Raw genomic sequence first — 27755 nt, 5'->3', positions numbered from 1 at the left:
ATCCCTTCGGCTTCCCAGTTGCTCAGAGTGAGCGAAAGGCTATCTCTCTGAGGATGGATGAGGACTGTTTGTCCTAGGATCTAGAGCCACAGAATGGTTTGGGTTGGAAGGGACCTTAAAGATGATCTAGTTCCAACCCCCCTGCTAGGGGAGGGGGACACCTTCCACTAGACCAGGTTGTTCAAAGCCCCATCCAACCTCACCATGAACACTTCCAGGGATGGGACATCCACAACCTCTCTGGGCAACCTGTTCCAGTGTCTCACCACCTTCATAGTAAAGAACTTCTTCCTTTTGTCTAATCTAAATCTACCCTCTTTCAGTTTAAAGCCGTTACCCCTTGTCCTGTCAAGGATGATTGCTAGTTCTGCACCTAGGCTAGAATACATCTCTTAACATATGTATCTGTGTGCTGCTAACGTGAACAGAGTAGACATTATGATTTGCACTTTGCTTCCTTTTATTTTGAATTCAAAGGCCATCCCTAATTGATGGAGGTTTCCTTTATGATGCACTTATTTTCAAATCCATCATGCAGTGCTTGTGCTGCCCCTTGCCTTCGTGGATGCGCTGGTCTTTGACCCAGAACTGGTAAATGAACCCTGCAGGGAAATCATTAGAGAATTGGAACGGTTGCGGTGGAGGGACCAAGGGTCAAACCATTACCTCCCTGTAGGACCGTCAACTTAAATTGGACTTCTTGCTTTTCGGAAGCAGGTCAAGTGTCAGGGACGGCTGAAGTGGTCAGGTACAAACTGATACAGATCATGGACACAGTTTGGGGTTTTCAGCTTAAAAAATTAAGGCTAGGCAGGATGGATTTAGTCTAACGACACCTTCTCTGTTTCTGTCCTCTTTTCTCCCTTTAAAAAGCAAAATTAAAATCCTGAGAAGTGAACGGGAGCCAACACTCTGACATTAACGTGCTATTTGTGATCTTTTGGCACATTCATAATTTTTTAGAGTAGTTGGTTCAACCTTTTTAGTCTTTCCTTGCAGTTTTCTTTGATTGAAAAATAACAAATGATATTTTGTAACAAGAAAATACCTCCATAATTCTTATGAGAAATATACCTCATGCTCTTTTTTCCCTTCCTCAACTGTTCTTTGCATAATTTTTTCACACTCTTAAAAAATGTAAAATGACCTTTTTCAGACTGTATAAAATAAATATTTCCTGCTCCTAGAGGAAAAACTCCACAGTGGTGCATCTATGCCAATGAAATATACTACTGAATATGAGAAAGTATTTAATGATTTAATTAGAAATCTGAAGCCCTTGAAACATTTTATAATATTTTATATAATTCCAAGTGTGTAAGCATGTGAAATAAGTTTAAGATATCAAAAATGCCAAAAAGCCATAGGTGTCCTGCTACTGAAATATGACCACAAACACTGAAGAACAAAACAGATTGTACTAAAAAAAAACAGAAGAAAAAAAGAGATGAGTCTTTGAAACCTGAAGTTCTTTTCACTGCGACTTCAAAGTGCTGCAGAGACCCCTTTAGAAACGTACTTCTCCTCGGCTCCATCCACCACTGTTCATAGCACACAGCACCTAGTAGATTTAAGTCACTTTCTGACTTGTGTAATGAATTCTTCCCTTCTGAAATAATTAACGAGACGCAAGAATTAATACAAGTGCATGTTTGAGTGAGTGGGCTGAAACCCAGCTCTTCTTTTGGAATCGGTAGCAGAGGAGTATTTCTACAGAGTAAATGTGTTTTGATCAGGGAGGATAAATTAATTGCAACATGTCTGATAGGTAAATGTTTTTAAAATGATAATAAGAAAAAAACATGTAACTACTACTTTGACTAGGGTATCCTACTCTCAGAAATACCCATACTTGAGATCCACAAGTCAAGAAGACATGGAGATATCAGAAGTCAACATGAAACTATTCACCATCTCCAGCTGCAGAGGGACAGATCATGCGAGGAGAACTGTGCTAGATCGCAGATGGCCTACTTCATGGCTTGCGATTCACAAAGCAGGCTGTCTTCCCAGTTTGGTTCTCTTATATCTTGCTCTGTGGGTAAGGAGGAATAAAAATGTTAGGTTTCGTGCATTTATCCTTTGAATATAGTTTATTATGGGCCTTTTTTTTCCTCCCTGCCCCCACCCTAGTTTACACATTTGTTTTCTGGAGGGTTCTTGTAATTGTGATGATTTGTTGGTAAGAAGGAAGAGAGAAAATCTGACCGAGTAAGAGAGAAATTGTATTTTATCAGACAAAAATTCCCTTTCTGCGGGGTGTCCAGTGGGTTTGCGTGCCGCCTGCGGCAAGGACGTCATCTTTTGAGGCTGCGCAGCCCTGACCATGCTGGCAGCAGATAACCTGCTCGTTTGTGGATGAGGCTCTCGGGCCCCGCTATGCTGAGCTCCTCGCTGCCAGCAGCGCTGTGGGTCTCTGCCCCACAGCTGGACATGCAGGTGCGCGGCAGCAGGTTGGCAGGGTTGGCGAAGGAGCCGCCTGCCGAGGTGGCGCCAGTGCAGGTGCTGGAGGCCCAAAGCAAGATGGTGGGGAGTCGGGGAAACTCGGCACAGGGAAGAGGCTAGAAACAGAGAAGCATCTCCATTTCTGTGCTTCCAGAGGGGATTACAGCCTGCCGCATGCCCTGATGGCACCTTGCCTGCTGAGAGAGGGAGACTGAGGAACTGACCAGCTGGAAACTGTTATCCTTTACTCCAGCTCCTTCCACTTCCAGCAGCTCTTTCCTCTCAAGCAGGCTGGAGCCGAGGGGCACAGCATTGCTGGTGTGCAGAAAGCAAGCGGCTTCCCTAGCACCTTCGGTGTTGTGTCTGGTAGAGGCCAGCTTAATAGGGTCAGCAGTTCGGAGAACGGCTGCGTTCATACCGGCTGGTGGAAGGGAGAGGCTGCTGTCCTCCTCTCGGGCTGGGCTGTGTTGAGGAGGCCCGCACAGCACGGCCCCCGGCCCGCTGCCTGAAGTGCAAAGCTAGCCTGAGCACGGAGGCAAAAGGGAGCGGGCTGGCAGCCTCTAAAAGCTAAATAGGGAGATTTTTCATTCACAACGGCTGTTCCAGCAACTCCTGATGTTGATAATGATGAATGGTGTGTAATGAAGGGCTGCGCAGCTGAGAGAAACAGTTCTTTGAACATGGTTTTTCCGCTGTAGCGCATCAGGACTAACAACCCGACTTCCTTTGATAGCAGGTGATGGGATAGGAAGCAAACTGGAAGGAAAATGATTTTCCCGAGCTTCTCACAGAAAGCATACAAGGCACCAGGGCCTTTGCCTGTCAGTCATGCAATCTGCTTTAAAAGGTGAGAATTGGAGATAGCACAGATTATAGCAACGATAACGTTGGTCACATTTTAGCCCACTAGAAAGACAGACAAAACTGTTTAACGTACCAGTACTTCAGTGTTCAGTACAGCTCACAGGAGGGAGCAGTGTTTGGGGTTTTTTTGGCAGGTGAGTAATCGTGTTCTCCACTACCTCTCTCATGTTGGAAGGGATGGTGACCAAGCAGTGTTCTTCGCACTGCTGGGCATCCCCTGGTATCCCCTGTATAACATAAGGCTTGTTATTTTACTTAATTTTAATTTAATGGTGGTGTTTCCAAGGTCATGAACATTTGAGCTTTCTTCACGTCTTTACATATTTTTATTCCAGAGTAATAAATAGAAAATAAAAATACTCTAGAGATAGCATTGCTGATCTCTACATTTCCCCTAATATTCTTAAAAACACTACATATGCAACTTGAAATCATTATACACTACATGATAGTATTAATTTATTTAAACTGCATCTGGTTTTACACAGAGCTCACTTGTCACTCATTTTCGTAGGTATGAATATAGATAGATAGGGGGGTATGTGTATGGGAGAGGTAAGGTGTTTTCACTTGGCCGTTTGTTAACTTCTGACAGGAGATGAAGGACGAGCAGTTGAGATCTTAAGAACTTTTCCCTCCCTTCTTGGCATATTTGTACCCCTAGAGTTACCGGTACTGCTTTCTCTCTGTTCAAAATTCAGTAAAAAAAGAAAGTTAACACTAAATGTCATTTTATAATTGCAATAATGATCACACAGCTGTGCTTTCCTAGTTGTATAATGCATGTCAGGATCAGTTTAGGAGCTCAGCCTCATTTCCTGCCCAGATGTAATTCTGGTGACCATTATTACAGTAGGAAGGCTCCCCTCATTCATTATGACCACAGCCTGACGGAGGCCTGCGCAGTGTAATGGAAGGCAGCATAGAAGGATGTTGCAGCTCTGGGTTAGCTGCATGTAAGCTTTTGGCCAGTGCAGGAAGCACGCGTGGGTGCTTATGGACAGGGAGGCTGCAGACAGCACAAGCTGCTCATGCGCATGTGCCCCTGTGTGCATAAAAAATAATAATAAAATATAACTTAGGTGTGCCTGTCTTTCTTAAGAAAAGTTGTCTTTATTTATGAGCATGTGAAATTCTGAGGAGGAGCTCTTACACTTAAATGAACCTGTGAGCAGCCCATAGAAAAGCAAGTGCCTGCAGCGCTAATAATGAGAACTGACAAGGCGATCCTGCTGTGTTTATTTATGACCTTCTGCCTTTGTTAGCTCTTGTGAGAAATTCCTCTCTAACCATAACAATATTGCTAGAGCTTGGCACTGCGCTGAGGAATCCTACGGCGCCCTGAGGCTGCTCACTGGCACGGGTACAGCTTGCAACAGATTGGCATGGTTGTTGAAATTTTCATATGTTTTTCCCTTTATTTATTTCTTCACTTAATTCATAAGGCTGTTTGTTCCTTTGGTATGTTTGTTTGTTCTGACAAGCACCCTTCAGAAGTATTTTCGGACTTTTTGAAGATCCCAACTTACTGATTTGCTTTTTTTTCCTCTTTTTCGGTGGTCTGTCTAACGAGTAACTCAAAGGATGAAATGAGCTTTGGTTTGATTGTTCCATCAGGTAGATCTTCTTAGAAGTTGTGCGATAGGTAGGGTTTTTCTTAAAGAAAGACAACAGTGTATAAAAACTGGCCTTATTTGTAGTATTCGGTGTAGAAGACTGCAAACGGGGGACTGGGACAAGTGGTCAGGCAACACTGCAGCAAAGCAGCAACGACCTTACAAGCCATGCAGCAAAACTTTCATCAGGTTAAGAACCATATTTTTCTCGAGCTGTAGCTCTTGCAAACCGTGCCTTGACGCAGGTGGCTGTTTTCCCATCTTTCTACCACACACATTGCTCAGAAGACCTCTTGGCCCTGCTCCCTAAGCTGTGTTATGTAGCTCAGACACAGATTTGAAGGCTGGAGAATTAGCAATAGGTAGGGCTGCACCTGAAGGTCTGTCAGGGCTGAAGTCTCTCTTTGCTTCATCTTGCAAGGACCAGGATGCAGCCATTGACAAGCACTTCAGTTCCTCAGGCTGCTGCATGTCACGTGGGGTTTCCACGGGGGAACAGCACCAGCAGGAGAGGACGGCAAAGGATCACTGCCTTACAAGATCCTGGCAGACCCTTTTTCAAAGAAGTTTCCAGCTGCAGCCCTTTTTTTCCACCTCTGTCATGTTACCTGATGTTTTTTCGCACCACGTATGAACACACTCGAAATTCAGTGCAACTAGAATAGAGATCAGTGGGGAAAAAAGCTCTCTTTTACTCTGCTTCCAAATGTTTCATAGAAGTGGCTTCCAAACGCACAGTCTCTGTGGGCTGTGGTACTGCAGTGGTGCTTGCTGGAGGGAGCCACAGCAGGGACATAGCTTGGCAAGTGTTGGGGAAGGACAGTTGGCACCTCGGGTGAAGGGCTGGGTGGAGCGCCATCGTACAAGAGGGCAGATGGGAGCGCCCTGCTCAGGAAGGCACCACTAAATGTCTACCCGTTGTGGTCCATGGAGCAGCAGCCGCGTTTTTGCTGATCACAACTGCTGTATGCTAAACATCCTACCCATGCTTTTTTAGAATTTTTTCAGAGCATTTTTATTAGCATAACATTGAATTGGTAGTTCTGTGCAATACCAACCTCCTCCCTTCAAGTCATGGAAAATTTTGGAGGAACAAGGTACTGAAAACTTTATCTAAAAGATCTCGGGACTCCCTTTCTTCTCTATGATAAGAAAAAGCTGCCACTTTGAAGCATGGTCAGGCACTCAAAAACTCACAAAAAGCTGGCTTTCGCAATTTGCCATGGATCTCTTTCCTTTCTATGATATATGAATTAAAGAACAGTAGTAACTGGTATATTGCTTTTTTTGTAGATTGCATAGTCTACATGGTTTAACACTTCCATAGTGACTCTTCCACATTTCTCCTCATTTGTTGGTTTTCTGGAGCGCACCTAAAATTATGAACCTGTTGGATAAATATTATCTTAATGCACTCAACGATCAGGACAACCATGTCATTACCTTAGCCTCAAGATACCTCTTCCCACTCCAAAAGCAAAGTTTGTAAGCTGTGGCGGGGACAGCATGCTTAGCAGTAGACAGGGGAGGGTATTGGCCCTTGACAATTTTTTCTTAAAGCTTAATTGAAGCACTACAAGTTATCCTTCCTACTAGGGTAATCATGACATTATTTCAAAAGAAATCTGAGGCAGAGACACTTTTCTAGGATTTCAAAAGCCTTTTGAACTTTATATAGAGGTTTGTGAAGTGTGAGTTCTACACAAGTCTGTTAAAGTTGTATCATCTCAAAATACCGCATTCCCTTGCCGCTCAATTATTTTGCACAATAGCATGCCCAACCAGCACTGAATTACTGTGAGGAGATGTGAATTCCAGAACTTGGGGTGGTGAGGGAGTCTGGTTCTAGCTGGCATGTGCGAGAAACAATCTGAAAGTTTATTTTCTGCTTTATTGCCGTCTTGGATTTCATTTCCCAACCTTTTCCCAGGTTACTGGAAAATGAAGAGGTGGGAAGGGTTGAGTGAACAGTTCTTGAAGTGTAATTGTTTGGTTTTGCTGCTGTGGCTCGTAAACCTCAGAAAGGAGTAAGCAGTTTGTGTGCATGGGGGGGGGGGTGGAGCAAAGCAGAGTCAGAGTGATCACAGCCCCATTCGTTTGTGCTTTACTGGTTATCAGACTACGTGCCACTGGGGTCGCCTTGGGCTCAGAAAAAGGAAAGAGAAACAAAGAGGGAGGAGGATGAGAGATTCTTGCGTGATGCTGAGAGAATGAGACTGGAGTGGCAAATTAAGCTGAATTTACTGCAGTAAACACTATGACACTCATTTCTGCCTGATACCCTAATATAACGCTGCATATGCAGTTTGTTGCAGTTTTGCTAAATAAGAATTAATTAATTAATTAATATTGTTCTCTGAGGCAAGTCACCTTATTCAGTTCCTTAAAAAGGAAGCCTTTCTAACATTTATTGCTCTTTTTGGTGTATATGTTTTTCTGCTCCTTTCAGCTTCTGATTCAAGAGGAAGCGATGGGAAGTTACTGGCACACCTGCGTTTTTGAAGTTTAAGATGTATCTGTGGCTTATTTATCATCTCATTGAATTGTGGTATTTGGTTACAGGGTGTTGTGGGAGAGAGAAGAAAGAGACACAGTATGATGCATGCACAAGCCCTAAGCTAATGAAGAACTATGTTTTGTAGATCCTTATTCCCACAGTAAGCTGCTGGGACATCCTTTTTATCAAACCATAACTCTACAAAGGGTATTAATATGCAAAAAAAAAAAAAAAAGGCAAGTGCTGTAGATGAAGAGCTTTTAAACCTTGAGCATACAGGTGTATAGGTTCATCAGTTGTTTAATCCCTTTATCGTGGTCCACACATAGGTAGCCTATGGCTATCGGAACAACTCACTTGTTATCAACTTGCCTAATTTACTGTGGGATGAAAAGATCTGCTTTCAGTGATCGGTGGGCAATTGATTGTTGGACCAACACTTTTTCTGTTCTCTCAACTGCAGTCTCCAAATCAGATAGTATTGTAGGTCCAAACTTTTTAACAGCATGGCTAATGCCTTCTGAATGCAATGTGGGATAGTCTGAGAAGCACATGTGGAAAGATGTTGATTTATAATTGCAAAACAGATGTGTTGTGACTCAGGCTATGTCTGTAGTAGTAAACAGTAAGGTACATCAGGCTGTGTGAGGTTGTGTGGTCATGTTAAAAGAGCTTCTGCTACGTGAGCTACCCTGCATAGACCTGTTGAGAATCTCTGCACTGCCATCACATGTGGGCATACTGCAGGATAGACATGGTGTGAATTTTACCACATTTCATGTTATGGTATTCTGAAGTGGTGTTTGCTCCTTTTTGCTTGAGCCACACCTGCAAAATCTCAGGTTTTTGAAGATGTAGTCTCAAGGTAGATGGCCTATGTCCAACTGCATGTGCTGCAAGTTTCTCGAAGTATGGTAGCCAGAGTAAATGGAAAAGGAGTAAGCAGTAATTTCTAATGTGTATTGCTGCTGCTCCTGCTAAAATTTTACATCTCTTTCAGATCTACTCACCCATATGTTCTTTTGGTAATGTCTCGTTCTTTCTCATGCTTTTGCTCAAATCCATGTTTGTCTTTCTTGTGATTCAGTACTCCTCTCCTTGCTTACTTGGTCTGATTTCTTTCTACATCAGCTGTGAAAGTAGAACAAGTAGGTAATGGGAGGGGGAATAGCAGGCACACGGTGTTTTCCTTGTGGCTTTGTGAGGATGGGTTCAACATGGCCAGGAGCACAGCTAGGAAAGCAGGCTGGGTTGGCAAGCAGGGGAGTAGCCCAGTGGCTCTTCAAAGTCAAAGCTTGCTGCAGAGAGGGAGAAGGATAGTGATGCCCAAAATAACAAGCTCCAGAGAGCCTGAAAGTTTCTAGATAAGTGCATGTTTTCCTTCAGTCAGCTTCGTCTCTGTTTTATCCTGCCAGTTTAGTCTGTCGTCTCCCTGGGGAGGTAGCTGTAGGCTTACATGATCTAGAAAATGGTTGTAATCCAAACAGATACAAAAGAAGGAAGTTGTTATGTCTCACCTCATTGTTCTTTATATGAAAAAAACCTTAAGTTTAACAGAAGGGATTTCATGTTTGGGGATCGTTAAGATTGGCACTGAGGAAACTATGGATGGGAACTAGTGTAAGTAGAACTAAATTTTAGTAGGTTGCCATTATGCAAACACAACTTTTCTTTCTTCTTCATAGGGGCAATTTGTTGTGGTTTTCATTGATTTGGTTGTTTTAAATGTTGATGATTTATTGATGATAAGTAGCTGATGCTGTAGCTACAAGAATTGTTGGCTGAGAATTTTTCTTTGCTACAATACTGAAGAAACAAATGGCTCCTAAGGGTTTGTTGCTTTTTGGTTTTAGATTTTATTTCCAGAAATTCTACATGCTAAGCATTCTGCTTCAGAGATAAACAGTGAAGTTCATATCTTGAGAGATGCTGTGTTACTGTTTTTCTGTTTTGGAGATTTACTGTTTATTTTTATATTAGAAAGTATTGTTGTCAGACAAGCTGTGTGTCTTACCTGTTTACAGTCCTTGTTAGACTTTGTCAATTTGTTTTGATAGCACATGGGTCATTAGTATTTACTGTTTCATACACGGGGGTCGATGTTTGTAAACTAGTGACTTTTTTTATGCCATTAGATTTCTTGATGCAGCTGGAGACCTCAGGAGCCCCCTTTTCGTTAACTGTCAGGGAGCTGCAGACCCGGTAATGAGTGGCACTCAGTACAGGCAGGGAGGTGTGCTGTTGTCTGGGCTTTCATCTGGTGCCTCAAAGCTACGGTGTTAGTTTTGAATTTCTAATTGCCCTAAGTTGTTTTTGCTGTAAACCTCTTGTCTGGACAAGCAAATAAGATCCCATCATGGATCAGTGTAGGCACAGAAGTGTGACTATATCCATCATAGCAACGTCTTCTCATCCTCTGTCATGACAGATACAGGCATATCATGTTCTGTTCTTGGACACCTGTATCCACAGGTCAACAATTTTTATTTTTAGTTAAGGTTGTCTTACAAACACGGATCCTTTGCTTGTTAAACAAATGTAGTAAGAAATGATTCTTTCTTTAAATGAACTGGGAATTGAATGCTACAGTAGGGTGCCATATTCAGCAGAACAAAATCATATTCCTCTTTAGGGTGGCAGTCCTGCCTAGGCAGCTGGGAAGGCCGGTTGCATCTCTTGACCCTCGCAGGCTGTGCTGTCTCAGTGGTGTTCACTGTCCATGAAAGCACAAGCCTGCAGGCACGTGTGCAAGGAGGTGTGCCTTCAGCCACAGCCTTTCCTGCGCAGTCTGCATAGTCCTAACAGCTCAGGTCCTTAATATGAGATCTGAGCCAGTGACACTCTGCACCAACTCATCATGTACACTTTGGTGTTCATATTGTAGGACCAGGAGTTACCTAAAAAAGGAGAAGGCAGAGGCGGGGAAGGTATGACTATTTGTTTGGTTCTGACTTTGCAGCGAGTCCACTTAAGGTGCCTTATATTTGGCAGATGAAACATACCCATTAATTGAGTGTTTGGAGAAAAACCCAAGTCAGTTAAAGTCAGCAGCAAAATTCATACCAGCTTTAGTGAACCTGTTTAAAAAACAAAAAAGCAAACCTTCCTTTGCTTTTTCCCCACTCTCAGCAGGTATTTACTTATTAGGACTAACACTTTTCTTAGAATGTTTTCTGTGCTCTTTTCATCAGGGGGATTTTTTAAGACTGGGAATGAATTTCATACCCAAATTACGAGTAAGAACTGTCCAAAACAGTCATTTGCTTAGCGATTAGGTAGTAAGCTGTGACTTGAGTCTGTTTTTCCAAGTTGGCTTTTTGTAGATAATTTCTGGAAGACTGATGTAATTCCAGGATCCCATAGGTTGAAAAGATGGCAGGTAGAGCACTGGCAGTGCATTGTGTGCTTATGCTTTTTCTTGGTTGCTTGAGTGAGTATAGGGCTTTTGGGAACAAGATTTTGCATCCTCAGGGACTTCCCTGTATAACTTCTCAGAGAAAGTATTTGATACTGATGGGAGTCCTTGCAACACAGTTCAGTAACTTGAGTTATTTTGGGAAGCACGTGAGTTCTGCAGAATGAAGGGTATGTGTTTCCTCAGCAAGTGGTGCTTTGTCACTAAATTTAGTGGAAGAAGTTAGTGGTTTTATCATATACTGAGAATTTCCTTCATCTAGAGTGTTGCATGAATAGTTTACCAGATAGAGGTTAAAGTTAAAAGTTTGGTTAAAAACACTAAAATATCTAGTAAGTGGAATAAAGCAAGACTGACAAGTACCATGACTAACTAAAAAGTACTTCTACCCAACTATTGTCAAAGTTTGGGTTTGTCTTGCAAGTAAGTTTTTAGCATGAAACAAATCCTTCTTAAAATAGCATGTTTTGAGGTAGAATTGTGCCCATCAATAAAAATTGAGCTTTTTCTTCAAGGAGGTGTTTGAAATGGAAGTGATCTTGTCTACTTTTCCTTCCTCAAACACTGAATTAACAGGATTCAGAGAATGAACCTTGTTTTCTGTCCCCGAATTAATTTCAGTAAGGGGTGTAAAAGGCACTTTCGGCAAAAAAATGTAACAGCAGCCTTGCAGGCTCCTGTTAAAGAAGAATTTTTTAGGGATGTGCATTAGGTATGTTTGGTGTGCTTAGTTGAGGGTCGCAATGTAGCTAGCATGGAAGGAAGACACCCATGAAGAGGGTCGCAGCCTTTGAAAATGGAAGGATTTTCCTTGTGGTCCCCATCGTTGCTGTGCCCATGTGTTTTACTGGTTGCGCAGGCGATGGGAGGCTGTTAGCTCGCTCACTGCTCGACAATGTGACCAGCAGGGCCTTTGGAAGACTTCTTGAAACATGCTATTATAGGCTGCTTTGTGATGAAAAGAGGTCTTACAAATATCTTGAAATTTAAATAGAGCTATTGTGGGTTTTCCCTTTGTGTGCGTATGTGTGTTTGTCAGCCAAATAATTTGTTCAAAGTTAATCTCAATTACAGAGCATATTGTTCATAATCCCCCATGGCTCCAAAACAATAGCAGAGTGTATGTCTGCTTGAATATATATTTACATACTTACATGTAAAATATGTTTGTGTGTATATATAATTTTACTTCTAAAGCGGTGATTCGTGTTAAGGAGATGGATATTTCATGCAGGATCCTGCCTTTTGAGCAGCACCATCCTCCATCCTAATAAAAATACTGCAGGAAGGCCTGAATGAAGTGAGCAGGGCTTTGATCCTGCAGCCAGTCGGTTGCTGCAGTTCCCTATGCGTAGCGCTGGGATTCATGCTAGCAAAACGGATGGTAGGGTAGAGTCTGGGATTTTCAGCTTCTTGGAGACCGGGAGGTTTTGTGTGTGTTTAATTTTAATATCTACAGAATACCTCTGCTTTTCTTCTACTCCCTGAGTATAAAGGAACCGATAGGCAGTAGTTGGGAAGTTTAAATAAATCCCGGGTTGTATATGCTCTGCACAATCCCTGCAAGAGATCCCCTAACTACAGTACCTGTCAGTGAATGTAGGGTGTAATTTAGCGGCATAGGAGCTCAGTTAGGAAGGTGCTCCACACTTTCCCTTCTTACTGATGTCAGAGAAGGTGTTCATCATTTTTTAGCTGTAAGTATTTAGCAAGGGATCCCTTCAGTAAAATCTTGGCTTATGTCTACTGAGACACTCTTGAGCAAAACTAGCAACTGCATGAAGTGTTTGTGGTGTAAATTTTTGCTCCGTGGTTAATGCTCTAATCCTGTCATACTCCTGTGTGTAAAATTGTTGTGGTGTTACTGAGTTGCTGTAGTTTCCTTTTTGCTCTTTATTGGATCTAGGTGTATTCCTTGAGTAAGTTAACGTTATTATATTATATATGGGTGTTTGTATTTTTTTTTCCTTGTGCTCTCTTTGTAAGTAACTTTGGGTTTCCTGGCTCTATATAAGCAGTTTACTTATTTCTATCCCTTGCTGGCTGCATTGCAATAGTAAATTGGTGTGCTGTTTAAAGAGTATCCCTCCTGTCAGTCTGATAAGATCGCACCACCAGGAAGGCATAACATTATAATCCTAAGCACAATGTGATGCTGTTCATTTTAGTTCTTGTACTTGTCAGAGGGACAAGAATAAAGGTTGTGCATGGGTGGAAGGTGAGGCTAGAAGTGAAGATAGTTGGAGATAAAACACTTTGCTAAAAGAGATAAATCCTGCACAGGGACATTTCAGTTTGTAATCAAGGTATTATCTGGAAATGAACTTTGAAAGCTGGCTGGGATGTCCTGAATAATACAGGATGTAAAGCTGACATAGAGAATACAGAACTGTGATAGGGATTTGTGACGGGGGGAACAATTATTTTGTCCTTCATTTTTTCTTAGATTTGGTGCCACATTTGAAAATATAGTCATACCAATACCATAGACAAGAATAATAAGATTACTCTACAAGAAACAGATCTACAAGAAACAAGACATTTCTGGTAATTCTAGACTTGCTACATTTTACTGGAAGAAACGAGTGCTTTCCAGAAAAAGCCTCTGAAAAGAGGCAAAATTTAAGGCATGCCTTAGGGTACGGGGACTTCAGCCCCTTAAAAGCATCCCAGCAATTACCTAACCTGCCAACTTTCCAACAAGATAAATGGAAGCACTGTAGCTTGAAGGTGCCTTGGTTTGAATGAGATGCAGTAAGTAAGGTCTCTCTGTTCTTTACAGGCATCATAGATCTGATAGTACTTATAAAAGAATAGAGTTGGTGCCCTGCTGACTAAATTGTCCTCTAGAGGAGTATTAGTTACAGAGCTTCTTTGTTAACTAGGCTGTATGCTCAAACCACTGTGAATTTCTCTTATTAGTAGGCTTTTTAATAGCTTTACCTATGGATATGCTAAGTAAATGCAAGTATAGCCATGTAATTTATGTATATAATGTGTATGTGTACAGTATTTTATATACAAATAAATGTTTGTGATGTGGAAATTGCACATGACTTCATTACTGTTCTGTTAAACCAAGGTAAAAGCAAGCATTAAAATACTGATAATAGGAGAACTGGAAGTCGACTTCTGCTCTTTCTGTCCAGGTGCTTCACATAAAGTCTTTCTTCTCCTTCTCTTCAATTTCCCAATTAGGTTTTGTGGATAACAGAGGTGTTTCTAAAGCCTTTGTATGCTGGAAGTTTCCCAGTTGCTTGCCTACTCAGGCTTTCTACCTTAGAAGACTAGGTGAGGCCACAAAGCGTATGTTAAACAAAAAAAATACAAAGTAATGATCTGCAAACCACCCTGCGCAGAACAGCTGATATTTCTCATTTTAGCCTGCTGTAACACAAGGTAAAGGTTGTGTAGCACAGCCCAGGCATCTAGATAGGCAACAGCCTTTCGTGCATCCTGAGAGCAACCTCATTATCAGCTTTCTTGATGGGTCTGATGAATGAATGCTACCGTAGCATCTTCGGCAGATGAGTCAATTGCAAAGTTCCCCAGCCCAGGGAGGAAATGTCAGTGCTTACACCGAGTGCACATGGGGAGCGCAAGGCACCGTGGGTGTGCTGAGCCCACCTGGCTGCTCCCTCTGCATGTACTGGGGGAGGGTGGTGTGGATTCGCTCTTTAAATAGACTGGCATCATGCAAGCTTTCCTCTTTCCCGCTTTTGTGAAGGAGTTGCATCAGGTTGATAGGAAATCCCTGGAAGGCAGGCAGTTGAGGCAATGCCTGGGACTCGTCAGTCACTCCACCCCCATGGGAGGCTGGAGAAGTCAGATGTAACCTGATGGGAGAAGTGAACTTCATTCCTGTCCCCAAGTTCTTCCCTGCACGCACGCTCAGCAAGCTGGGGAGATGCTGTGGGGAGCGGTCAGGTTTTGCTTTGGTGTCTGAACAGCAGCTAATTTCATCACGGGCAGTGCATACTGCTTCATGGCTTTTTGTTATTTTGACGTGTTTGTTTTTCAAGTACTTTGTGGCTTGCTGAAATAAATGAAAGCTTTAATCCACACACCCTTTTTTAAATCTTTGTTACTCTAAACAGAAAACCCTGTGTTTTCTATATCTTCTATCAGTCAGGTGCCTGTCTGGTTTTTTACGCAGAATTTGTATTCCCTTAGAATAGGCTCTATTCTGCTACATTCGGCTTTCAGGAGTTTATTATATGCTTTTCAGCAGCATTTGTTTTATCAGCACTTCCTGCAGCATTTGTTACACATCACAACAGCAGCGATTTGATTCCATTTAGAAGAATAACATATTATGTATGGAAAAGCAGTAATTGCTTACCTGTTTGCCAAATACATTCTACTGTGAAAAATCTCTAGCGTTGCTCTATACAGTATCAAACAGTGTTATTTCTTGTTTACATTTTCTACAGTTAGTAGTTTTGAAAAAGAAACAATGAAAATAGTTTATTGCCCATTTCACAATCAAATTTCCGTTTGTAGGGATTTGGAATTCTACTCTTGAGTGAATACAGACTCCACACATAGATTCAAGTTTCAAACTTAATTTTTGCTTTTCATATGCCTAATGAAATACACATACAATTTCGTGCTTGTCAGACAAAGCAAAATTAACCTGTAGTAAGAGTTGTGCTTGAAGTATTTGTGGAAATTCATTGGAAATAAGGTCTGCAAGGTGTCCTGCAGAGAGCTAAGTCAGGTGGGTTGTATTTACTACCTTTACGCACTAGGAGGAATAACATGTAGCATTCTAGGTGGCTTCTAATGAATGTTATTGGTGTTTAAACTGTTAATCCTACACTTTCCATGCCTTGGAAGACTGACTGTCTGTTAGGAGAGACTGGCTGTGAGCTTCCCTCGTAACAGAGGTAGTCAGCATCGGGCAGGACCCTTACTCTAAGTACACCACTTTGCATTTCATCCAAGTTCTGTAATTTCTAAAAATAATTTTAATTTTTGTTATGAAAACTAGGCAGCAGTAAGGCTTTGCTGCCTAAGCAAAGATCAGGCAGAGCCCAGTTCTTTTTGTGCTACTCAGATGACAGGTCCTGTTGTGTACGGTGCAAGCACTTGCGTGAGCCAGACAAGTGAAGTCAGTATCAGCCAAAGTAAAACACACTGTCATTCCAGTTATTGGAAGCCTCAAAGGTCATTTAATGACCTGTTTTATATGTGAGGTAGCTCTCTGCCTCTTGTTTGTGCCTTAATTTGCTGATAAAATGGTAATGTGCTCCTTAACTTGTGCCTTGCCAATAGTCATGGAAGCATAGCTATCTTTGCGCTTTTCAGTTTGTATGAGATTTTTCTGTGATGCTTAGGAATTAACATTTTTGCTGACAGTTAAGGGGCATGCACTTGCTTTGTCACAGCATTCTTGGTTTTTCATACCTGATTTTACAACGATTTAAAAAAACAAATGACTCCCACAGATCCAAAGACCAGTATAACTCCGTGTTACATCTTTAGGGAATATGGCCAGATATTCGTAGTTAGAATTCAGATGTGCTTTGACCTATGGAGGTAATTTCTTATTGAAACTGTAGCAGTTACGAACTGAAGTGAAGCAACTGTTCAGCAGTGTATTCAAATGAAATTGAAGAGAAACTGAGTTGTACACTGGTATTTGATGGAAATAGAGAAGTAGCCTTCCTTGCTCCTAGGTGGCCAGCGGGTCCTGTGCTGCTGCTGAGGGTAGGGTTTCTTCTGTCTCTTCTGCAAGGTGAAGGAGCTGCATGCGAGTGTTAGAAGGGCTGCCTATTTTACACCCTTCTTCTCTCGTTTTGGTGATGGTTTAAAGAGTGAAGTATATAAGCTATGATCGTAACGGTAGCAAACCCCAAAATGAATACTGTGTGAAAATGAAACTGATGTATCATTTTCATTAGTTTTAGTATGCTCAGGCAGAATTTGTGGGATTAATTTTGAAAGCTTAATCCAGATGGAAAAGGTTAAATTCAATGTTGAGTGAATTCGGTTCCAATTCATTTGTTGCCCTTGCTTGTTCTTTTCATCGAAAGAATTAGAGACTAAGCAGAGAATTGTACATACTCTCCTCGTTTTCTGCCATCATTTAAGTACATGAACCAACGTTAAAGACAACCTCTCAGTTATCTGCTGCAATAAGTAAACAAATGGACCTCATCACCATGCCAGCTCTTGAGTCCTGTGGCCTGAATATTAGTTCATACGACTACTTAAGTTCTTTTTTCCTTTTTCCTCAGGATTTATCTGGATCCATTGACGACTTGCCGACTGGAACCGAAGCCACCCTGAGCTCAGCTGTTAGCGCATCAGGCTCTACAAGCAGCCAAGGAGAGCAGAGCAACCCTGCACAGTCTCCGTTCTCCCCTCATGCTTCTCCACATCTCTCTGGCATCCCTGGGGGCCCATCACCTTCCCCTGTAGGCTCTCCTGTTGGAAGCAACCAGTCGAGATCTGGTCCCATTTCTCCAGCAAGTATTCCAGGTAAGTTTGTTCCAACAAACAGAATTAACCCAATAGACAGATTTATTAAATAAATAAATACTTCTGTATTCCAAATGCATTTATTTTCTGAGAATCCTGCATTTTCAGGGCCTTTTTCTGCAAAAAATGCATAGTTAAAGCAGGGGTAAATTCCACCTAAACTTCAGCTGCCAAGCCATCGGAATGCTCAAACACAATGTGTTTGAGAAGTGTCTTTATCAACGACCAATGTGAATACCCGATCATAATTTTTGTATTCGGTTTGTGTGTCATCTATCTGTCACATATTTCTCTCTATTATTTCCAGGGTCCCTTTTTTTGTTTTGCTGTGTGTTTTTCTTGGTTTTGGCTCTTGGACTTGTATGGTGGTTTCAGACACACAGGATGAGGCAGAGATTTGCCAACCCTGTATTGTGATAATGTAATTTTGGACATGAGTACAGAATACTGTATGAGCTATTTCTTAATATTTGCAAAGGTCAACAAGTTACTAGGAATCCAGCCCCACCAGTAATAATTGAAATGCCAGTGGCATGCTTGCCACTTGCACTCTTGTGCCACATAGAGTATGACACACAGTCATTCATGTACATTTAGAAATTTCTGGAAATCTGTTGAGATACTCAGAAGAAAAAAAGGCATGCATTAATTCCAGTTCTTACCTTGCCCCCACCCATCTGGCATGTCATTTGCAGGGGGTCAGGCAGCAATGTGTTTCAGATGAGTTTATTCTCTTTCTGATGCTCAAGTTTTTGATTGTTTTCTGACATTTTGAGTACTAGGGGAATTCCTAAGAGTAGGAGAGTGCTGACATTGCCCCAGGGACAATACCAGTTGCTGACAGAACCCCCAAAAAATCAGCATGGAGCTCAGTTAAAAGAAACAAAAGCAGTGACGCCTTTTCATTAAATGTGCTGTAAACCAAATGCAGGTTAAAATTCAGTGAGAAGTGTGCGTTTCAGTATTCAATACAAAGGTATCTGTGTAAAATGTATGTGCTTGTTTGTATACAGAGGTTAAATTAGACAAGCAAAGGGGAGTAAGCTCAGTGCACGCAGGCATGTTGTGTACTAAATGTGGCCCAAACATGTTGAGTCCCAATGCCGCTGCGCGCCCTGCAGTTAAGTCTTCCCTCTCCAGCCACTCTGATCAGCAGCACGTGCTCAGGAGGGGCAGGAATAGCGGGGACAGCAGTAGGACTGGAGTATTTGCATTATGTGCAGTATGCTAGCTTTGTATTAGCAGCTATTTCCCAGTATGTGGTGCAGAAGCCTGTCCCTATTGTTGAGTGAAGCCAGATAGTCCACCTAGCTGGAAAGGTAACATTTTCCCACAGTCAGATTCAGGCAAGTGAATGGATTGGCATTTTAGCAGTCTGATTGCTGAATAGGGAAAGAACATTGTGACTTTGAAAATAGCTTTATTGTAGCGATGATAGGTAAGGATGGGAACCAGACAGTGTGTAGGGGAAAGTAATAACTTTTATGAAACCAATTGATTCCTGCGGGGTAAAAATAGAAGGGATGTAGGCCCAAAGGTCAGGGTCAGAGTTGCTTCATCACTTCAGCTGAGCCCAAAGCTCATTTTTGTGACTGACCTAGTGAAAAGTATTGTCTCTTCATACAAACCATGCCACCGTTTTGCATAGTGGTTTTCTGGTCTGCTGCAGTAACACAAAAGCAACTCTTCCTCAGGAAGGATTTTTATGAATGGTGCTAAATTAAAATTGCCCACCGCTGTTTCCCCGGCGTGGGCGAGCTCCTGGTCTCTGCAGCTCTTTTGCTAAAGGTGAACTCCCAGGTGTGAGCTGATGCAGCACTCTCCGGGGGGAGCCAGGCAGCTGTGGTAGCGTTGCTGCTGTTGCTGCTGCTGCATTTCTCAAGCTCCAAAATGACACGAGCAAGGCTGCTATTTAAAACCCTGTGACTAGTGGGATGCTGCTGGGTGCTGGGGCTTTCAAGCCTTATGAATTAGACTGTGCTTTCATCTAAGTGTATTCCCACCATTGTGCTTCATTACTAGGACTTTGGTAGCTTTTTTTATCAGCCATATTCATGAGACCCTATGAAAAAGTAACACAGAGCTTGTTTTCGTTTCTGTGGCTGTTTGCAGCATTGAGGTTGTGGCTGGTTTTAAACATAGAATATGTAGTACAGCATCTCGCCTTTAATAATTTTGTTCACTGCTATTTTCCTCTCTGTTCTCACCCTACCCTTGTTTGTTCTGACCTCATTCCTCTCCTATTACCTCCTGCGATGTTGTGCCACAGCTTCTCCATGTGACATAGATTGGCTCTTTCAATCATTCTCTCTCCAGCAAGTCATTGTAAAATGAGCAGCTGTTGTGTTGCTGATAGCTATGGCTAGGGAAAGCCAAAATGTTGCAGGGGGTTCTTGGTGGGAAGGCTGTTAAAATAAAGGTGTTGCTTTCCCAGGGTTTACTGGAAGAGAAGCATCCTTTTCCCAGTGCCTCCTTCCTTGCAACAAAATTGAAGACTAATTTAACATCAAAAGGGCAGACAAACAAACAGCCCCCTATTAAACCTCCCAAATGGCTGATTTTCTTCCACTGCCTGTTTAAGCTGCCTCCCCACCCCACTGCAAGCCTGCCACCCTGCATTGCTTTCTGCTGCATGCCACGAATTTCGCGGGAATGGACTGGCACAGGCAGCACTGACATTGGCACATCCCTAGCTCAGTGGGCATTTCCTTCCTGTGCTCTCTGAAATGCTGGACGGATATTTTGTGTGGTAAGTGGCACACACATATACAGCCTTTGTTTCCATTTGCATTACTGGAGTAGACCAGGGAGATTAACCCTTAACAGCAGAAAAAGCAACTTTGATGGGTTTTGTTCAGAAAGATGGTTTTGTCTCAAAATGGTAACACTTCTCGTTCAGACGCACATTCATTACAGGACTGAAATCCTACTCTTTTATGATTTTTAGGGATTCAAAATGGCATTCTGATTTCCTGTTAAGTGGATCGTTATTCTGCTTTGCCAGAAATCCTGATCTCTTTATTTTGTAGCCATCTCCATAATTAGCGTACGTGTTCTTCCAAAGAATGAGATGTGATGCCCTGTACTGCTTTGGGTCTTGAACTGTGCCTGATTCAACCCTAAACCATTAGTGGAAGCTGACGCAGCACATCATCAAAATGCACTGCTGTTGCCAGAAGATTTAGTGGCTGTTAATTTCAGTTTTCTCTTTTTTTTTTTCTTTCCCTCCTGCTCCAACCATTCCAGTTTACTAACAAAGCAAAAATGTAAATAAGCTAAACTACCCTTTCTCCCTCCCCATCCCCAATTTTGATCTCGGTGGCCAAAGGCTTTTGTCAGCTCTTTCTCCCTTGCGGTGTAAGCAGCAAAAATTTTTAATATTAGGAGTTCTGTGTAAGATTGCTGATAGGCCAGGAATCCCTTAACCCATGATGGACAAGCAGATTTTGTATGAGTTAAGAGATTCTATTATTTTTAAACCTCTGCAGCAATTTTTATCTGTATAAAAGAGAAGGGTACGCTATGCTAATAATGAATAGCAAATGCTGTCTTTAGAAATACATAAAAGCATTTTTTTCACATAGATCAGTATTTTGACTTGTGCTTTTAATACGTTACATTTACTTTCTGAACAAGCAAGCTTATTTTCACTCTGGTAAGGATCAACTGCATTGTTGTTTTTATTACAATTGTATTGATGTCTTCTTTCACCAAGGAGCTTGGATACAGCTGGACTGATAATTTTCAGGAAGAAATCCCTGTGTGAATAGTCTCACTTCGGAATGTTCTTGCCAGTCATCTTAATTTATGCTAACCAGTGGTCAGCACCCTCCTCTGATTAAAAAGACCCAGATTTTTAATTCTGATAATTATATGAGTCAATGTATGTGTTCCATTCAGTGATCAACTCTACTCTCTGCAAACCTGGAGGTCTTCCCCTCCTGTATTGATCAGCTAGCTAGCTTGAAATCCAGGACTTGTCAGAATTACAGCTAGCACTCCAGGCAAAAAAGCAGCAAGAGGGGAATGGGATGCCCAGAGAGAGCTGTAACAGGAAATCTTGCCTTGGTGTGCATGTTAGTCAACGTGTGGATAGACTAGAGTGACTAAAATGCTGAGAGAAGAAAAAAATGAGCACTAGTCTATCATAGTCCAAAAGGACATTTTAGTGCAAAAATCTGAATAGGAGTGATGCTTTCTTTCATGCCTTATAAAAGGAGAAGCCCAAAAGTTGAACTGTTTCCAGAAGTGGCTGCAGTAAGACAAGCCAATCACACAGATCTTGTTTTAAACAAGAATTTGGAAAAACCTTTTGCTTGGGATTGAGCTATTCCACATGCTTACTCCATTGACCACCACTACTGGTATGTTATACAGCATGGACTCTTTTCAAACATTATTTGAGGGGGAGAAGACTACCATATGAAAGTGAATTTGTAGTACTCTCCTAAAATAGTTGCAAAACAAGAAAGGGGATTATATCCTTGTAAAATGGATATGATCCCCCCGTCTAGAAAGATTATTTTAACACATCTATCAATATTTCCCCCTTGGCTTCTGTGGAGGCAAAAATCTTGCAACAGCTTGTTGCAAGGAAGATGCATGCTGTTCATTGGCATCCAGACCAGAAAAAACAAAACACAAGATGCCATTGACGTAGCTATGTTCTTAATCACTGCTAGTGCACAAAACATGTATTCAGCAGTTTTGCAAATCTAGAATGCTTACAAATGAAATATGTGAATGTTTCACATAGCAGTAGTTTAAAACCCTTTCTTTTGAAGGGTTTGAACAACATTCAGAGTTTTTCTGTCTTTTGAAAAGAGGAGAAATAAGCAAATTGTAAGGTGCTCGAGGCATTGTTTCTAGCCGATGGAGCATCTAACCTGTGATACCTATTAGAATTCAGCCCAGGTCACAACTGATGAATAATCTGTTGTCTCAAGGCTTTGTGAAATAACTAGTCTCAAGCTAGTTTCTTGAGGAGAGCCCGTGCTACAAAAGGCACTATCAAAACTGCTATCATACTCGCAGTCTGGCCAGAGAGATCAGGGAGGTGTCCTTCTCTGCAGAGGTAGTCTTCCCAGAACAGGTGCAGAAGGTGAAACGAGACCGAGACATGCTGTTCAAGTTCCTCCTGTTGGGTTTTCCTGACAGCAGAGGGTTTCATATTCCAGTACCATCAACCTGCTGGTTTTCATCAGCCCTAAGTTAAGCATCAGATAGAAAAACAATAAATCACCAAAATCAGCATGGCCTGGGTGTTTATTTTTTAGGGGTAGTTTTGGGGTTTTAGTTTTAAGTGTTTTCAGTTGCTTAATATCTGGTTTATCAACATTTATATATCTCTGTCCCACATTGCAGTTTCAGTTTTTAATTGCTGTGTAAGACAGTGACGAACATTTCTGCCCCATGGACTGAACATCCTGCAGGGTCTGGGGAGCATGGCACTGAGGGTCGTCGAGGACCCTACAAAGGCTTCATGTAAACCTCCCCCAGATGGCCAGATCTGTAGCGCTTACATCCCCATAGCTGTGCTCTGCCCCATACCTGGTTTATCCTCTTCGTTGATTCCTGCCAGGCCTGTTTTCACTGACCTGGCAATTGCTGAACGGTCAGCGCGGCGGGGCATCTGCTGCTGTGCATGCCGTGGCAGCACATGTACAGCAGGCCACTTCTTGTAGCTCTGTGAGTCATTGGTAGCCCCGTGCTGGTACAGATCCACCTAGAGCATGATGGCTGTTGAAATCCAATTAAAATCTTTGCATAATTGTGCATGTGCTGTGGTTCACATAGCAAAATTCAAATATACTTAACCACAGCCGCCAAGATTTGACAGGTATGTTTGTTTTTAGTTTTAGATGTATACTTTAAGGCCGTCATTGGACAATTATTGTTTACATTTAATTATTAACCTGTGCATTTCTTTCTAACTTTTTTTGCTCCACCCACTTCTGGTTTTGTCAAGAAATTTAACAGAGTGTGTATTTGGTTTTTGAATGTTTGGGGTTTTTTATTCTATCATTATTTAGCTACACATAGATTCTCTTTCCTTCTTTGTGTTGCCAAACAGGGTATTAATTTGTGTATTATCATAAATTAAAAGGTTGTCTTTCACTCCCTTGCCCTTTGCAATACTAAGCAGTGATTGATGAGCAAATGAGAAAAGTCTCTCATGGTTCCATCAGTATGTTTTTGTTGTTGTTGGCAGATGGTTGTTATACCTAGATAAAATACAGCATAGATGTCATAAGTAGTTTGGTTTCCATGATGGGATAGGCTGTTGCAGTTTTCAGTTTTTCAGTGGACTGTGTATCACTGCCATTAGAGATACTTAAAGCGGCCGTCATGCTTCATAGTTAGCGTCAGACTTGACTAGACGGATACGTGGTGTGTCCCTCCTTAAAAGAAGGAACCTAACAATTGCAAATATAGCTTGAATTAATTCTGGGCCAGCTAGAAAATAGCCATTTAGCCTCGAAAGAAAAACATTTTCACTACCTCCAGGTAATAATTTTTTTAAAAATTAATGAAAAGCAAGATATTATCTCTCCTCCTTAGGGACAAAATTCATGCAGGTTGAGCTGTGGCTTGAAAGATTCGAACAGCCCTTTGACAGCATCACTCCGTAGGTAGATATGGAAGTCAAATTGCAAAGTGGGTTTTTAGAAAGCAAACACAAAAGAACAACTCACTCCAGCGGCGAGCTTTTCTGTTTGTTTCCCATCTCCAGATAAGAGGGGACTCAAATTATTGTGATGTGTTGATTGATTACAGCCGTTAAGTTTCTTAGTAATCAGTTTCATCACTTATGCTCAATTCACGCTTGCACCTTTGATTTCTCTTCCACAACAGGGTGATGTGGGTTGTCGTTGACTAATGAAGAACAGAATTGGTTTCGGCGTGAGACAAACGGAATGCCGACACCAATCCCAAAATGCATTAATCTTTAATAATCCACATCTGCATGTTTATAAATTATATAACCAGGGGTTGCTAACGTTGATACTCCCCCTTCCAAACAGAAGCTGACATAGAAGTTGGCGTTTGCAAACTGCATGAGAGGCACATGGCCACTCATGGTGTGTGTGACCTTGCCGAGGGAGCTCGCCGGATGAAAGTTCTCAGTTGATTAAAAATACATGAAGAATTGCTCTGCTTCTGCACCGGTCTTTGGAGCTTATCATTGTTGGGCAAGATGAAATATGGCATGATAGATCTTGTCTTCAGGAAGATCAGACCCACCAAATGGTTTTTGGAAGTGGGTTTGCCTCAAGGTGCTTTTATCCTTTATGCATTCAACTTGCCCTTTTCTTCCCTGTCCCTGAGAACCATTGAGACCAGGGCTGTGTAATATGCAATATAACGCAATAAGAAAAACTAGATTATCTAAGAGTTTGTTCCTTTTGAGGATAGTATTAATTAGAGCACATAGATTTTACTACTAAAGTGCCCATTAATCTCAGGCAATGGACTAGTATGAGAAGTAGCAGGCACAACTAGCAAAATAGTTCATTGCCACATATCAGCACTGCTCCAAAATCTACCTGCTTGCCCGAACTTGAGAGAGTCGGGAGGAGCAGGGAGGAGTGAAACTCCGTCGCTGCTGGTCTTTTGAGTTAATGCCGTCTGATGATGAATATTTATTCTGAGCAATTCTTAGTGTAGCTGGATCAAGGGAAAAGAAATACGGATAAGAAACAGCCATTTCAGTTCACATTCACCCTTTCTTTGGTATCTTGCATGTTTTCACACTGCAAATATTATAAATGAAAGTTGATACATGTTTTTGTTAGAATTTGGCAATGTTAAAATTAGCAGTTAAGGTTTTTATTAGGTGGCAAATACTAGAAGTGCATGTCTGCTACATTTGTTGTGCTTCTCAGGCTCTTAAAAACAGTAGACACAATGAAGAACAGCTTAGAGAAAAACTCTCCTCATACTTATAAATGCCATCTAGAGCACTGATAATGAAAAAGTCTTCCTTTTGGAACTTGGATTAACTCCCTAAATGGAATTCTGAAGTTTTAAGTTTCAGGTGTGTAGCAGGGTAGGTTTCATTTCTGGAAGGAAGAAAATTGCTCAATACAAGGAAGAAATACTACCCTGTCCTTTGTTAGGAGCTTTTAGATATTTAGCACTTGCATCAATTAGAATTTTATATTCTGGTTAGTTGACATTTTATAAAGAAGTTGAGAGTGGTTTTTCTCTAGCCAAAGCATATGCTTTTTGCATTAACAAACATGTAATGTCATGTCCCAAGTAATTACGAATTACTAAATCCATGCAACCCTTTGCAGTCTTCTACTTCAGTCTAAATGCAAGAAAACCTGTCATTTTTATGAAAGGCTTAAAAGGGCAGAGTAAAAAAATACAGTATGATTACAGGGTTTGGATTGTTACCTAAAGAACATAGACACTTTTTTTCAATGGTTTGCACAAATTTAAGATTTACAAAATCTAAAAGCAATTCAGTGGCCCCGTATAGGTGTGAGAGAAAGCGCGGGGCAAGCTGTGGCCGCAGCCTCTCCCAACCGCTCTCATCCCAATTCACACCATCGCTTTGGAGAGATGCGGTGACACAGAGCGCAAAACACATGGAGGGGCGGTTAAATGAGGCTTTAGAGGGGAAAAAAAAAATTAAGTCAGTGGCTGAGCTTTGAAGAGGTCTGTCTAGTGCAGAGCAGCGAGCGAGTGGGGAAGAAAGGAGTAGTAAGCGCCTCATCTAATCTTTCTCCTGGGGACCCAGGTGGACAAATTGGCAACCCTGTTCACAGGCCCCCCCCCCCCCCTCCCCCCCTTTGTAGCGTAAGAACTGCTAATCGGATCCATGCTGCTGCAACTGTGGTTAGTTATTAACAGAATAAAAGCAGATTTCTTCAAAAGAACGGGTTGGGGAAAACGGCTATACAAAATCGCAAGGTTGTTAGAATCTTAAATGCACAGCAGTTGGTTTTTCCCTATTCTGAATTAGGCAGTGAATACGGCCTTTCATCTGTCACTGTGCCCGTTTCTTCAGAAGGCAGCCAAACATTAAGCTTCTCAAACAAAACAAACAAAAAAAAATTGTTTGAAAGAGGAAAAATATTGGGGAGCAGGAAGAATAAGAAAACGAGAAGGAGAAATCAGGTTTTGTCTTTATTAATTTGGCCTGGTGAGAGAAATACGAGCTTGCCTGCTCTATTCAGTTCCTGTGTGCAAGCCGCTGTGAGCCACCATTTCTGAATGCGCAGATTAAAAAAGATTTAACTGGTTGCTATCCTAGGCTGCACCATTCTGGATCGACCTCCAGCAGAAATACCCTGGGCTGGGAACTCTACTGAGCTTAATGGAAATAATGCATTAAATGAATGCGGAGTTAGGCAGAGGTGAAAGCAGAAAGAATTTCATCCCCCCAAATGAAACTTGTCATAACTGTAAAGTGAAATTAAGAGGTTTGGGGTGGGTGTTTTTGAGGCTAGAGAAGCAGTGATCCCTAGATTTAGACTGACTTGTGCCTTTGCTTATATAAATAAATAAATGATGCATCCTTAATTTTGAGGAGATCTAGTGCCTTCCTGGTTTGCAGCAGGATTTTGAAATTTGTTGGAGAGGAATAGTCCTGGGGCAGACAGGTGCTTGCTGTGGCCTACTGGAAATCCATTCAGGCGAGTCACAGCCTTTTGAAGATTTCCATTGCCAGCTTGCTTTGGGCTTGTTGCCAAAACCTCAGGAAAAAATGCTGTGGTGCTGTGGTGCTTCACTTCAGTCCAAACGCAGAGGTGACTTCGGGAGGGGGCGTGGATGAAACAGACCCTCTTGCAATGGCTGCTGCTGCTCTCCATTCCTCTCCCAAGCAAAGTGAGCTTTGGCCTTGGGAGGCAATATGTTTGCTTTCCTGCGCCTTGCCATTCAGCCTGTTGTCAGTTTAGGCAGTACTAACAATTATTTCACTTTATACTCCTGAGTATTTGTTAAAAGTCTTCATACCTTACTCAGAGGTTACACAACCTGGGATTAAAACTTGGATATCTTTTTAAAAAGTCCATAATATAATGAATTATTCTGTAATGAGGGCAACATTCGGATGGTGTTCCATAAGTAATACCTTGGAACTACATGCTGAATAATGGGGATGAAACAAAATATTGAATAGCTACCTCATCCTGTCAGTGTCAACTTTGCTTTGAATTAAATGCTATATTATGTCAAGCAAGTAGCTTCTGGTCATGAAATTAAGATGTTTATGATATTGCATGTGTGCAGAGAAAAGTCAGAGCTAGGGTTCTGCGGGCCACCTTAGCTCAGTGTTGCATTTTTTAATGGTGATTTGAGAGCAATTTAGCACTTAGGTTACAGTGACATCTCTGGAACTTGCTCACAACCTGGTCCTTCATATGGTAAATGTAACACAAATATGAAAAAGAAGATGGAGTGTAACTTTCAAGGATTA

General features: G+C 41.7%; 1 protein-coding gene across 7 annotated transcripts in view; it reads left to right on the top strand.

Annotated features, from left to right (window-relative positions):
- The window catches only part of ARID1B (AT-rich interaction domain 1B), a 336644-nt gene that overhangs the window by 217166 nt on the left and 91723 nt on the right, over window positions 1-27755 (top strand). For all 7 annotated transcript variants that reach the window (XM_052784649.1, XM_052784650.1, XM_052784654.1 and 4 more), the window contains one exon: window positions 17080-17323. In XM_052784649.1, coding sequence (XP_052640609.1) covers window positions 17080-17323 — 244 coding nt within the window. The remainder of the gene's footprint in view (window positions 1-17079; window positions 17324-27755) is intronic.

Source organism: Harpia harpyja, chromosome 4, assembly GCF_026419915.1.
Source record: "Harpia harpyja isolate bHarHar1 chromosome 4, bHarHar1 primary haplotype, whole genome shotgun sequence".
NCBI classification, from domain to species: domain Eukaryota; kingdom Metazoa; phylum Chordata; class Aves; order Accipitriformes; family Accipitridae; genus Harpia; species Harpia harpyja.
The sequence above is the reverse complement of the archived record's forward strand: the minus strand, read 5'-3'. Positions and strand labels throughout refer to the sequence as shown.